This window comes from Helicoverpa armigera, chromosome 21 (genome assembly GCF_030705265.1).
Source record: "Helicoverpa armigera isolate CAAS_96S chromosome 21, ASM3070526v1, whole genome shotgun sequence".
In the NCBI taxonomy this organism is placed as follows: Eukaryota; Metazoa; Arthropoda; class Insecta; order Lepidoptera; family Noctuidae; genus Helicoverpa; species Helicoverpa armigera.
The window spans coordinates 3,324,536-3,339,821 of NC_087140.1; the positions used below are offsets into that span (position 1 = coordinate 3,324,536).

The 15,286-nt window shown below is 37.3% G+C and overlaps 1 protein-coding gene across 1 annotated transcript; it reads left to right on the forward strand.

Moving 5' to 3' along the window:
* Positions 1–272: 272 nt before the first annotated feature.
* LOC110374312 (negative elongation factor A) lies at positions 273–13,534 on the forward strand. The gene is given in 12 exon segments (XM_064040184.1): positions 273–511; positions 3,202–3,337; positions 3,340–3,455; positions 3,771–3,948; positions 5,325–5,477; positions 6,008–6,124; positions 6,522–6,637; positions 7,082–7,246; positions 8,130–8,219; positions 8,509–8,658; positions 9,166–9,265; positions 9,387–13,534. Coding segments are annotated over 12 exon segments (1,797 nt in total). The 5' UTR covers positions 273–301; the 3' UTR covers positions 9,653–13,534.
* Positions 13,535–15,286: the final 1,752 nt, after the last annotated feature.

Below are 15,286 nucleotides of genomic sequence, written 5' to 3' on the forward strand. Positions count from 1 at the left end.
AAAAGATATCGTTTATGTTTGTGAGAATGCCATTTTATATTCCTAGTGTTGAGCTGTACAACTCGCGATCAAGATTATATCGATATATCAAGTTTTTTGGAAAATACAGATTTTGTGATAAAATTGTCAAAATTAATATCTTTTTCAAACAAAACTAAGTAAATAAGTTTAGTCTTTCTTTGTTTAACATGTTTCATATCCTTAAAAATGATTTTCGTACAAAAAACATATTTTTATCGATCTTCGTTTACGAGTTCGTTCAAAAGACACATGGCGAAAACGTCACTAGTTCAGTTGCAAGATGGCGAACGTTCGGGATAGTGACACATCTTTGTGGCTCCACAATAAACTCGGTACTTCGAATGATTCGTGGACAAGCGGCTCAATTTGTACGCAATTAAATGCTGAAGTGTTGAAAAATATCAAGGATTGTTTTCCAGATTTGCAAACGCAAGTGAAATTGAAATTATTGCTAAGTTTCTTTCATATCCCGCGCAGAAATGTTGAGGAGGTAACTTTTCTCTTTGATGTTCTATGGTTTTGCGTAACTGTATTGTGTTTTTTGTCCCTTTCATGTCATATTAATAACGATGAGTACGAATGAGATGCAATAATACGCATGTATGTAGTAGTTTTATTTGTTGTCATCTATTGAATTTACATGCTAACATTTTTGTTGAAATTATTTAATTGGGATTTTACAGCAAACCAATTACAGGTTAGCTAGCATTTTACATGGGCGGTAAATTTTCTCATGCCTGGTGGTATTAGTTTGGTGTAAATCATGACTTATGACTTGGATATGTTGTCGTGACTATTTACGTTTCTAAATTACGAAACAAATCAGTTTTATTAGTTTTGTTCTACGATAAGAGTGTATTAGAGCCCACAATTTATGGCTGTGTCTATGTTTACATGAAGCCCTCGAAATAGATATAACCTATAAGTAATTTTAGTCTTGTATTGTGAAATGTATTCAATCAAGGACCTTGCTGTTAACTATTGGATTAGGCAAAAGCATACAGGTTGAACAGCCTACAGGGCATAAACAACGTTATTATTTCAATTTTGTAATTGGTTTTGAAAGAAGTATGGTGGAACTTGATACTATATGTATTAGAATTTTTAATTTGATATTTAGTTTCTATAGAAGAACACTTTACATACGAATATCAGGGCTTACGATATTATACTTGTATCTAGAGAATGAATATAAAATATTTAATCAAAATCAAACACATTTCCCTCTATTAACTGTCATTTTAGGACAAACATGTTTTGGAATATTTAACTGTACCATATTCTTGAACTGATCCCTCCTTTTAGATTAGTTACCCAAATGTAAGGATACTTAAATGTTGAACATCATTTAATATGTATATAACTCAGACAAACAGGACTACTCTGGTATTTGCAATGTGCCTCAATACACTCAATATAATATGTAGCACATACCTACATCATAATCCAGTTGTTGGTATGCATCGTTCACACCTTATAATTCCTTCTTTAGTCACCATCATCCTCCTTCCCTTATCCCAATTTGTCTCTTTTGTCTGTCATCTCACAAGTAACATTATTTCTAAGCATATATGACTTTCACACAATTGTTTATTTCATTTGTTAATTATGCTAATATAATAACCTAACGGCTCCAAAGTGACTGAACTGATTTGAATTTTTGGTCAGTGGGTCGTCTTAGGGGCGGACGTTTCTTTTAGTGTTGGAAGCTACACTCTTCCCGAATAATACAGGCTATATTTTATCAAAGTATGGGTAGTAATTCCCACAGTGCATGGATAAAGCCATGGGAAAATGGCTAGTTTGTGATACAATATCATAAAATAAGAAGTTCTTACATTTGATAGGCTGTTCATGTGTGTCACCTATTTGGAGTGTTGTATTATGATTCAATTGATCAATTGTAGAGGTATATTGAAAAATTGCATCCAACTCGTATCAGAGTCGTGCATCTATAGTACTAATATGTATGTATTGATATGGTTTTTTATTTATTCTAATAGCAAATTCAGCACATTGTAAATACAAATTTTAGAATATGAGAAAAGTTTCATCATCATCAGCCTATCGCAGTCCACTGCTGGACATAGGCCTCTCCAAGTGCACGCCACTGAGATAAATTTTCGGCTTTTGGGAAAAGTTTATTGAATGTATTTTTAAGCTATGACATAAAAAAAATGTTCAATAGGGTATTACATGCATTTTTGAAATATATCTTAAATAAATTCTTTAGTCTTAATATATCTCTAAAAAATTAAAAATATTTTTTTTTCTCACGTTATGTACGAATATAAATTAATTGTTTTATCATAATTTCAAATTTCGCGCGTATTTCGCGAAAACGCGGCACACAAGTCACACAAAGGACGCCATGATTGTTTTTTGGTCATGACGTCATTACGTTAGTGAAAAACTACAGCTGTCAGTAATACATATTTTGATATGTATTGAAAATTTTAACTGACACTTTTGTTTACTACCGTAATGACGTCATTAGCATGGCAGCGACATTTCGTAGTGTTCAAAGACAGATAAAAAAACCTAAAAACTTTAAACTGCAATAAAAAATATATTTATGTACCTTACGAAGTGAAACTAACATTTCCCGATTGCTTTTCCTCTAAACAATCATTGTAATACACTTTTAATTTTTTTCTCATCTAGACTAAAATACCCTATTATTGTACTACAATTGCTTACCTAATGATCTATTGACCGTGAACTGTCTAGAATGATTGACACTGCAAATTGTAGACCAGTTGTATTGTAATTACAAGTTAATTGCTCTATGTAAGCTTAATTGTAGTCTGTATTGTCGCTGTAGTGTTTATAAGGCAGCATAGAAAGTCTATGTTAGAGATTTATAACAATAGTTTTATTTATGACCTTATCACACCTGATGAGGCAATCAGATACCTCAATAAAGTCCCATGTTCCTAAAGTTGTACCATTGGAATCTGTTTACATACTATATTCCACTAATCTGTGCCCTAGGCTCATTCGCAATAAAGTATGACCAAAACCCTAAAAATTAACATGATATTTTGATAATGCTTGATGATTTTATTCATGCTATTTCTCCTCCACCCAAAAGCAGAGTAGTAGACAACGGCCAAGGCTAAGTCGGCCATCTTACATTCTGTGCAAAAAGTATTTAATGATTAATTTACCATGTTCCAGTGGAGAAATGAACTGGAAGAGATCATTGAAGTTGCAGCCGTGGACTCAGACCTCTGGGTGGCCATGCTTGCAGAGACCCTCAAGACGTTTCCCTCAGCGGGCACTCTCAACACCGAGATAGCGGAGTTCGATGAGACCATATTATATTCAGTGATATGATCAGCGAGCTGCGGAGGGCTTTAGCTAAACACTCGGATCTTGGACTGTTGCCGTTAGAGTGCCTGTATTTAAATAAGAATGCTTTGGTTTCTGTGGTAAGTAGTATTTTATAAAGTAAGCATTTCCTCATAGGAATTTGTTGCATGAATTAAATAATAATGATAAAACACTACACACGATAGAAAATTGTTGTCTATATTAAAAACAGGGTATGTTTTCAAAGACTGATTGATAGAAAACAACTCATTGAATATAAATTCAGATTATTGAAGGTGATGAAGGTTTATCTATTACTAAATCAAAATTCCCAAACTCTTTCTTCTAACTTATCAACGTTATGCTTTATTTCCCGAATATAAACAAAATCTAAAACATTTATCCTATTTACTCATTAATTTACTTAATTCCAGGTGGGCCAACAACCGAACCCTGTAAAACATTTCACACTGAAACGCAAACCCAAGTCCGTGGCTCTCCGTAGTGAACTCCTAGCCAAAGCGACTGAAGTACAAGCCAATCAGAAGAAGGCTCAGGCACCTACCGTGCCTGTCCGCAGTAGAGGCATGCCTAGGAAGATGACTGATACCAGTGAGTTTTTAAATTATGCAGATTTTGTGAAAGTTCTATACTTGTTTCCATTTGAACTGAGCAAATAGCAAATAAATACGTATGGTACATATGTAGACATAGCTGCTGACCAAAGGATATTATAGCTCCATGTGTGCTCAACGTATCGCTCATATGCGCTTTAACTATAAAATATTAAATATAATCCATCATTCCACAATATACCAGAAATGGAATGTCTATACTGTATACAGAACAATTCTTATCCAATCCACAATGATCCGTAATATCGGTTTAGTAAAAATATTCGGATTTGTAAATGAACTAGGTGTTTCTATAAGCAACATCGGATGGTTTTTACCTTATTCATCACATGCCTTGTATTGACTGCTCGCATCGGTTGAAGCCGATGTCGTAAGTCGTGGTGGCCTAGTGGGTAAAGGACCAACCCCAAGTATGAGGGCGCGGGGTCGATCCCAGGTCAGGCAAGTACCAATGCAACTTTTCTAAGTTTGTATGTACTTTCTAAGTATATCTTAGACACCATTGACTGTGTTTCGGATGGCACGTTAAACTGTAGGTCCCGGCTGTCAGTGAACATCCTTGGCAGTCGTTACGGGTAGTCAGAAGCCAGAAAGTCTGACACCAGTCTAACCAAGGGGTATCGGGTTGCCCGGGTTACTGGGTTGAGGAGGTCAGATAGGCAGTCGCTCCTTGTAAAGCACTGGTACTCAGCTGAATCCGGTTAGACTGGAAGCCGACCCCAACGTGATTGGGAAAAGGCTCGGAGGATGATGATCGGTTGAAGCCGATGGCCGCAAAAGACGCGATAGTCATCAGAATGTGATGAATGTAGTGAGAATGCCAATTGCATTATGTCCGCCTTTGTAATTTTAGGATTGCATAGAATTAAATCTTCTTATATATAAAAATGAATTGCTGTTCGTTAGTCTCACTAAAACTCCGGGATGGCTGGACCGATTTGGCTTATTTTGGTTTTAAAATGTTCGTAGAGGTTCAGGGAAGGTTTAAACGATACGAAGTTCGCGGGATCAGCTAGTCTTATCTTATATATAAAAATGAATTGCTGTTCGTTAGTCTCACTAAAATTCCGGAATGGCTGGACCGATTTGGCTTATTTTGGTTTTAAAATGTTCGTAGAGGTCCAGGGAAGGTTTAAACGATACGAAGTTTGTTGGGTCAGCTAGTCTTCTTATATATAAAAATGAATTGCTGTTCGTTAGTCTCACTAAAACTCCGGAATGGCTGGACAGATTTGGCTTATTTTGGTTTTAAAATGTTTGTAGAGGTCCAGGGAAGGTTTAAACGATACGAAGTTCGCGGGGTCAGCTAGTAAATAAATAAATGTGTAATAATAATATTTATTTTCCCCACAGCACCACTAAAAGGCCTGCCGTCTCGTTTCGGCGGCGGTCGCGGCGGCACGTGGCGCGGCGCAGCTCGGCCGCCGCCCCGCGCCGGCATCAAGCTGCTGGACATAGCGGAGCAGCCTGCTACTCACGCGCAGATCAAGAAGAGGAGGAAACTTGGTATGTATTCGTATATTATCTAGCTAAGTACAATCTTAGAATAGACTGCTCTTAATTCATTTTTGTTCCACCATTTTGCGTGAAAATGGGTAAAGTGTAGGTTATCTACTCTTGCCAGGTAACTTTTTTAAATAAGAAAATCTGAAAATAATCCTAGCATAGACTGCTCTAAGTTTTTTTTGCCTGAACTAGTGTAAAAATGGTAAAACCTAGGTTATTTTTAAGAGTTATTTACTCTTGCTTGGTCATTGAAATAAGAAAATGTAATTATTTGGTTACCAGCTGTCATCTATGTAAATACACTGTTCCATTTGTCTTTCGTGAAATTTTGTATTACAATCAAAAGCTTCTCGGACCAGCCCGTGATAGAAATAAACACTCCAGTTCGGAAATTAGTTTAGCAGTCGAACAGAATTTTTATCATGAAGAAGGTTCCAGTTAATTCGAGTACATGAAACCATCCCAATTTCTCTCATAAGTTAGCAAAATCCATATAAATAATTAAATTTTATATATTTTCTGATGTACAGAAATGGAGGAAGGTGCTAAGAAGGCAGCGGCGGCCGCCCCGCCGTCGCCGCCGCCGCCCGACTACGCTAAAGGACTCAATAACTACACCATGCCTAAGCCCGAGGAGAATACCAACCGTATGTATATCTCTGTAAACATATAAGTACATATAATTACCACATACGTATAATTTATGGTTTATTAGAGAGCCTGTTAATTTATTTTTACGATTATATGGTTTTCAAGACGGATTGGTTATTTTGTCTGATGACAATCAGGATTTCACTTATATGTATTACTTATTGAATGTTTTCAAAATTACTCTATTTTTGATAAGAAATAAAGTTTATCTACCAAATTATAGTAATAGTAATATGGAAATAATCATCAATCTTCTAAGAGAAACTGTGTTTTGCTGTCGTATATTACTTTATGCTACACTGAAACAGCAGCCTAGTACCAACTCATTGCACTTTGACGCAAAATACGAAATATAATATGTGTATAAAATCTAATAAACATAATATTACACAGCGGAGCCGAGCACGCCAGCGCCAGCGGCAGCACCCGCGTCCCCCGGCGCCGCCGCAGCAGACCCGCAAGACAGCGCCGACACCGCGCCGCCCGCGCCCAGCCCGCTACTTGTACATGTATGTACGAATTTATATATACTATAGCCTCCAACAGGTATCTGTGGAGATCTAAGAGGGAGGCCTATGTACAGCAGTGGACGTCCTATGATGATGACGATGATGTCGTTTTCCCGCAGTTTCACCCGTGTCCTGTAGGCACTACTGCCTAAACCGGGGTTAAATATAGCTTATAGTCATTGGGGATAATGTAGCTTTCCAACAGTGAAAGAATTTAACATATCGGTCGAGCAGCGGAGCCTTGTCATGTCTAACAAACAAACAATCAAATGTTTCCCCTTTATAATAGTAGTGTAGATATGAAGGTGGTGATAGAAATTGAATTTTATTTGTAGTTTAAGACTAGACTTAATTAAATTCTGGCATGCATCTAGACTAAACACACCACAGGCAAAAGATACATAATGTTACGTTTTACTGAATCTAAATTCCGCATTCCCACAGGGTACCGGTGCGAAACCAATAGTAATAGGCCAACAACCCAAGCTACTGATAGCCGGCCCAGCAGGAGGCAAACCTCTACTGCTGTCCACACAGAACCTGCTCAACACGTCCACCGTGATCCTGCAGCCCGGCGGCAAGGCTGTGCTGCTGCAGAACATCAAGCCCGTGAGTATTACTGCACAGTAGCTACTGGTAGCCGCTACTGCTGACACACAGAACCTGCTCAACACGTCCACCGTGATCCTGCAGCCCGGCGGCAAGGCTGTGCTGCTGCAGAACATCAAGCCCGTGAGTATTACTGCACAGTAGCTACTGGTAGCCGCTACTGCTGACACACAGAACCGCTGATCCTGCAGCCCGGCGGCAAGGCTGTGCTGCTGCAGAACATCAAGCCCGTGAGTATTACTGCACAGTAGCTACTGGTAGCCGCTACTGCTGACACACAGAACCTGCTCAACACGTCCACCGTGATCCTGCAGCCCGGCGGCAAGGCTGTGCTGCAGAACATCAAGCCCGTGAGTATTACTGCACAGTAGCTACTGGTAGCCGCTACTGCTGACACACAGAACCTGCTCAACACGTCCACCGTGATCCTGCAGCCCGGCGGCAAGGCTGTGCTGCTGCAGAACATCAAGCCCGTGAGTATTACTGCACAGTAGCTACTGGTAGCCGCTACTGCTGACACACAGAACCTGCTCAACACAATATTATCGTACAGTCACTATAGTATAGCAACGTAAACATTCAACTACCAAGACTTTTCCCAACTATGTTGGGGTCGGTTTCCAATCTACCATACGCGATTGAGGACCAGAGTTGTACAAGGAGCGACTGCTTATCTGAACTTCTCAACCCAATTACCCGGGCAACACAATACCCCTTGTCTTCTGACTACCCGTAACGACATCCAAAACAGAAAAGCTCGTAATGACAAAATGGTCATCTAACCGACCGTTGACTTATGATCCTCGCGGCTTTAACTTAGCCAGAAGCTCTTCAGTGACATAAACATTATTCATAATATAATATTGTGTATGTTTTGTTCCAGATGACACAATCAGTGGTACAGCAAGCTGCGCGGACGGTGGTGCCCGCCGTACACACGCAACCGCCTCTGCAACACCAGATCGCGCAACCTGTGAGTAATTATTATTGTGTACCCGACTGCCAAGAAGGGTTATGTGGAACTATGTGTATTATAAAACCGTTTAAAAATATGTAAAAGAATACCTAAAGTTTTCTTATAATTTGTTTATCCAACAGACAATGTCTTTTAACTTCATTTTATTAACAAAATAATCATAGGAAATTACTCAGTATACTCAAACTTACTTAATTTTAATTTCCATAATTTTCTGTCGAAAAAATTACTTGACAACGTGACTTACTTTCATCATTGTAACGATATATTTAATTGAATTCCACAGGTACAGATAGCACAAACAGTGCAACAGCCACAGGTAGTGCAAGCGGCAGCGCCCGTGCAACAACCACAGCAACAAGCCGTGCAACAGCCGCAACAGAACGTGCAACCCGCGCAGCAGCCGCTGTTGCCGCGTAGAGGACTCTCGCTTACGGTAAATTTAGATTTTTAGAACTGGACCGTGGCAAACAGAAGAGAGAATAAGAATGTAGCGCGACAAAATGCGAGTGTTCGGCGGACTAGGAACGTTACTAATTCCACAACACGGCTTCTATTAATTTTATTTTGAATATAATGGGCAACCTGCCCATCACCAATCAATGAAGAGTCTTTTACAGTTTGGTTTTAATTTGACAGTGATTCCGAACCCCTCGTTAGTTCGAGTAACTGATCATAAAAATTTAACTACAAGAATGCTCCATCCTTCTTCCGTATACTGGTCTAATTTCGAGAAATTTAAGTTAATAATTTTAGAAATAAATGTTATTTCATGTCTGAAATCACCAACCCGCAATGAGCAAGCGTGGAGATTCATGCTCAATGCTTCTCCGTGTGAGAGGAGGCTTGTGCCCAGTGGGACGATATAAAGGCTGTAACAGTAACAGTTATTTCATGTATTTATTTACCAAAAAATATATCGACGTAATAATTTTTGTTGCAGCGCGAACAAATGTTGGAGGCACAAGATATGTTCCGCAACGCGAATCGTGTCACGAGGCCGGAGAAAGCGCTTATACTTGGTTTCATGGCTGGCTCCAGAGGTAAATATTATTATTACATACATTTTAATCTGATTAGCTTTTTTTATCCTGACTATCTTGGCGCATGAACATCCCGGAAAAATGTTGATATTTAAAATCTGATTTAAAATTTCTTTCGCAGATAACCCGTGTCCGAACCTAGGCAACATAGTAACGATAAAACTATCAGAAAACATCGAGAATGTTCTACAGTCAGACGACACATACCTCACCATGTTGTCTGAAATGCACTTCCAAATGAACTATAACAACGGCCAGTGGACGAGGCTCAAGAAATATAGGCATATAGACGGCATGGTGCCTCAGAAAATACCCCCCGGCTCCACAGTCATCTCAACCAATAACCAACAGCCTATAGTGTCAATAGCCAATCAGAGTGTTAGTTAAGTGACAGTGTGTGTGACGTTCAGTGATTCAAAAATGGAATATGTACTAAAGAAAAGTTGGAGGTTTTATTTCGAAGTAAGTCTGATTTTATTTTTTTTCGTTCTTTTTTTTTTAAATAGTACTGGATGATGTGTCAATTAGGTTTTTTTTTGTATAATGGCTGGATTTTCTATTTGCTGCCTAGAAGATATTTACAGAGAATTTTTGCCTGGTTTTCTTTAAACCTAGTTGAGGGTAAAAATTGTAATGATAATCGTGTGTGTAAAACAATGTCGGGCAATCAGATTTGAGTTATCTTATTGGACATGCAAAATCGAAGTTAGAACGTCGTAACACCGCCATATTGGAAAATGATTTTTAAGTTGCAAGTTACTAAATGAGTTCTATAGAGCATAAAATCGAGATAGAAGCTAGGGATTGCATCTGCTATTTTGCAAAATTGATATTTTTGAAAAACTGTGTTCACAAAGTTAACTATAAACTCAGGCTGTGATTTCAAATTATATTACCACTTATTGGTTCACTGTTCGTCCCATTTCTGTGTTCTAACGAGTTTCTTATTCGATCATCATTTAAAAAAACCAACAAGATATCCCCAATTCCCTTTAAATGATGCCCTATAAGAAGTGTTCGTAAAGAAATATTTTTTGTAATATATCATGATAATTAGTAATATATTGTTACATTAAATAATACGAAAACACGAATAAAAATATACACATTTATTATGTTTATGTGAATTCCTGTAATTGTGCAATTTCAAATGAGATGCATTTTGAACTTTATCGGCGATGAAATAAGGTTTTATATGGCATAGCAGTTAGTTTTGTAATACATAGTCATGGAGAACAAAATAATGAGGGGAGATGTCATAAAATCTCCTAAGAAAGTAGCGCGCAAAAATGCGGGTATTGGAACGGGGACGTTACTGTCTCCGCCCTTATACGCCTTCTTTGGAGCCCGCCCGTTTGTAAAACCAAATATCATTGATAGAAGTCTGAAGTCTGAAGAGACCCGAACACCTCGTTAGTTCACTCGTAACTCGTTTTGGTCTCGCCCACCTGCCTTATCGCATCTCCAGCCATTATTTCTCCGTGTACCTAATACAGTCGAGTCATAGTACTTGTACCGTTATGTAAAGGAGATAAAGTTCAAAATTGCTGTCATCATGAAGTTATAAGACAGAGCCAGGACATTTTAAAACATTTCTTGTTTCTTTTATTGTGTCTCTTGCGACCTTTTTCAAGTAGGTCTGATACTGTATTCAACGTCACTTAATTTTAATTGGCTTATGTCAAGCTTTAATTATATCAAGCAAGAAATTACGTGACATGACAATGTTTTTGTTTTCAATTTTTATAGAGATGGCGATTAGAAAAAAAAAAACAATTAAATAATCGACTAAATACAAGTCAACAAAGTCGAATATTTAGAAAACTTTGAGTTCCTTCTCTAAATGGTATTTCGACACACTTCGCGCTTAAATATGCCTATGCGGATTTCAATCATATACCTATCGATTGATTTGCTTACCAGAGTTAGTTACAATAAAGTCTTTTGTAAGCAAAATTGATACATAGATAGTTTATTGGAATTCGGCGTAAGTGTTGATGAATTCACGTGTTACAGTCGAAAGATTTTGAAGATAACTTTAAGTTGTGATCTCACTGGGATTTGACATAGAAATTGGACATTATTACTTTTCAGTATAATTTCTAGTGCCAAAATAAGTTTCGGTAAATAAATCTTGAGTAAAACTATTTGTGAATTAGTTTGTATTGTAAACTTTTATGTATATTTAGATTAGACTTTTGTTTTCTGTAGAATTGAATAATATGATAAATAAATATATGCCTACAGAGCCTTTCTATGTAACTAAGGTTAGTTATATCATTAATAACTTGCATTGTTTCGATAGAGAGGCAAAGATATGAGGCATAATCAGTTGAATCAACAGTTTGAAATGAGGCAAGTAAAATACAAAATTTACAGCTGTTTAAACATATTGCTTGCGTATAACTATTTGAAGTGAGTATAGCAACGTTTTTTAAGATTTCTTGATAGGCCGATATATTTTCATAAAGCCTGCTTTATCAAAGTAATGCAAGAATATGCATTTCGTGCCAATTAACTTCGCTTTTCTGAAGTTAGACATTTGACGCCTTAGGCATGTATGTATTTAGTAGTATTCATATATGTATTTGACTATATTGGCTAACTTTGGATAAACGAAGCTTCTCAACAAGATCTGTATTTCCTGTAATTCTTAACTTCAGAAACGCAAAGTTATTTGGCGCGAACTATACAAGGATGCGAGATGGCATGAGTCTGTAATTCGATGTGTAACATGCTTTAGATGTTAAAAGTTTAATAAATGACCAATTGTGCGGAGTGAGATTGTTAATGTTCATATCGTGTTTATTGTAAAATATACGTTCAATAACGCGTCAATTCACGCTGTGTTTTTATGACAGAAATTGTACTTGATGACAAAAAATTTAAATTATCTTGAATAGCCTTTTCTGTGTTGATGGGAAGTCTACAAATGACCCCTCTTGCAGTGGGTGCAGCGCAAGGGATTGTCAGAATTTAACTGACTAAAACCCACCAAGTTCCTTCTGTAGCCCTTCATGTACCAGGGTCGCGGTAACTCGCGCGAACAATCCCGCAGTCTTGATAGGGTTTGGCAAGTTAAATAGCCTACTGGCGGCAACAACAGCGAAAAAATCACGTAACTGAGACTTTAAAAATAAAGGCATTTTGCATGAATTATTGTATGTTCTTTTCATGGTATTTTAGCAACTTTAGTGTTGTATTGCCGATAAGTAGTTCAATGAAAATTATGCCTTGTACCTCGAAGAGAGGTTGAAAGAACCACGTATGCCTCGGAACGAGTAACGAATTTTATCATGTTAGATTTGTTTTCCTACAGCCTATGTATTCCTCTGTGAAAACAACAATAATAGTATGTAAATGATTTTCTAAAACAATGTCAGAAAGTACTTTTAGTAATAGATGCGATATTTGTATCGATTTTGTATGTACCAAAATAATTGTTTAATAGTGGGGCTGGGTCGAAGTTATTTTGATGCGGGCATCGTGCCTTTGTATTATAAGCCTTATAGATAGATTCTGATTGACTGCGACAGTAATTTTTATACATTTAACTACCACTTTTTATACATTAATGAATCCCAAGGTATTGTCGATAAGTCATGACGTTTGGGTAGCCTGACCATTGTCGTTTTAAAGTATAATTTGCAAATATTATCGCATCGAAATTTAACTTCGATTCAGTTTCACAGCTTTTTTTTCTTATTATTTTGGGAGCTATTTCTATATTTTGAAGTTGAAGCTTTTAAAATTATCTAGAATAGACAAAATTTACATTTATGAAGGAATTTCCCAAAAAAGGAGGACGTTCTCAATTCAGATGTTTCTTTTCTTGTCTTTGTTACTCGATTGCTTGAAGATGACTGGACCGATTTGGAAATTTTCATTCTAAATGGTGGATTTCGAGAAAACTATGTATTTAACCTTGCTGACTGATTATTTGGTGCAATAACATCATTTTTTATGAGGTCATCATTTAGTCTTGAGGCACTCCTTTAAATGTAGATAAGTAAGACACCCATGTTTTCGAGCATAAATATAAAATAGCTTCCAAAATGTTTGGTACTGAAGAAGAGTAAGCGATTTAAGTTTTTTTTATATATAAAATAATTAAGTAAATGTGTGTATGCGTTCAGCGGGAACCGTGTTATTTTAGTATTCGCGTTAAATCTAAGTTTTGTTGTACGATGTTTTTTTCTATAGATATTTAATATCCACATTGTATATAGTAGATAGTACAAAAATATAAAATGAAAAAGTTAAAAATTATTTTGTGATATTTTATTTATTTTTTTACCTTATCGAAGTAGTATAAAATAGTGTTATTTACACGCTATGATGTTATAGAAGACTCGCCGCCGATGTGCTTTCTGTAAGTATCCACGAGAGGTAAGCAACGAAATATTACTGAAAACAAATAAATGGGCAATAATTATTAACCGATTCTTGAACACGTGGTTCTACACATAATTACAAAAAACTTGCCCTAAGTTTTTTTTTTTTAATATTCATCAGTTTAATCACAATAACTTGCTGTTTCTAGCTTTGAACATCGCCCGAACTGTTACACTGTTGGGAAGCTACAGTATCTCCGTCTATGTATTATTTAATTAAGGTTTGAAGTTCAGCCCTGCTTTCTGCAGGTGAAACGGCTGGCAGAACCTAATACATAGTATCTAAATTGAAAGTGTAGTTCTCACCAAATAAGAAGCAGACTTCAGTGACGAACCCGACGATGCAGGAGTTGCCTTGCGTCTTGTACTTCAGCAGAAAGTCCACGACGTTCACCACCAGACCCATGATCACGAACGCCAGGGTGTACCAAACGTAGAGTTGTACTAGGACTGCACTTTCCTGCGTTTGTAAGAAAGCTCTTATTACGTAAATAGTTCAAAAGGTAGACGGTTTGTTTCACAAAAGCGGGTGCGATGTATATAGGGAGGTATGCCTATACATTTACATCGTGAAATATAAGTTCAGCCGCTAAACATAGTTGTAGGTATGTTGTATCCTATCCTGTTGTTAGAACTAAGGTATAGTTTTTATCATAGCGGCTAGAACTAGGTGCAGTCAAACACCTCTGCGTAGTTTTAGGTGTATCCTTTTTCTCATCGGCTAAAACTAGGTTTTCAGAGCATGTTCACCGTGATACTTCTGTGTGATTCCATTTATTTACAACTAGCGACACGCCCGGCTTGGCCAATATAAAATATTCACCACTATATGTATAATAGATTATAGGTATTATACACATAAACCTTCCTTTTGAAACACTATCTGATAAAAAACCGCATGAAAATCGGTTGCTTGATTTTAAAGACTTAAGCGTACCTACAAAGGGACAGAAAAAGCGACTTTGTTTTATACTTTGTAGTGATATGTAGTGAAGAATACTTACAACAATAGAAGCAAGCAGTAACAGAAGGTTAGCCATCTGAAACAGTGTAATAAGCAGCTGTTTGGCGCACTCCACGTATGAAACAATCATGGCGCAGCTCGCAGGACATTGCGTGCACGTTTCATTCGTCACCACGTCTAGAATGCAGGCTATCTGCAATAATAAACGTTTTGAGTTTTTAGTTCACTAGCTATTTACCAACCCGCGGTTTCACTCGTATCCCGGGAAACTTGTTCCCGTTGCCAGACAAAATATAGCCTAAGTTACCCGGATATAGTATAGCTTCCCAACAGTAAATATAGCGTATGTTACCCCGAGCTTCCCAACAGTGAATGAATTTAAATGTTTAAAAGTTCCAGTTACCTGAACATCTAAATATATAAAACTCAAAGGTGACTGACTGACTGACATAGTGATCTATCAACGCACAGCTGAAACCACTGGACGGATCGGGCTGAAATTTGGCATGCAGGTAGATGTTATGACGTAGGCATCCGCTAAGAAAGGATTTTGATCAATTCTACCCCCAAGGGGATAAAATAGGGGATGAAAGTTTGTATGAAACTTTGTCAATTTTAAACCGATCGGACTGAGACTTTGCATGCATAAAGCTACTATGGCGT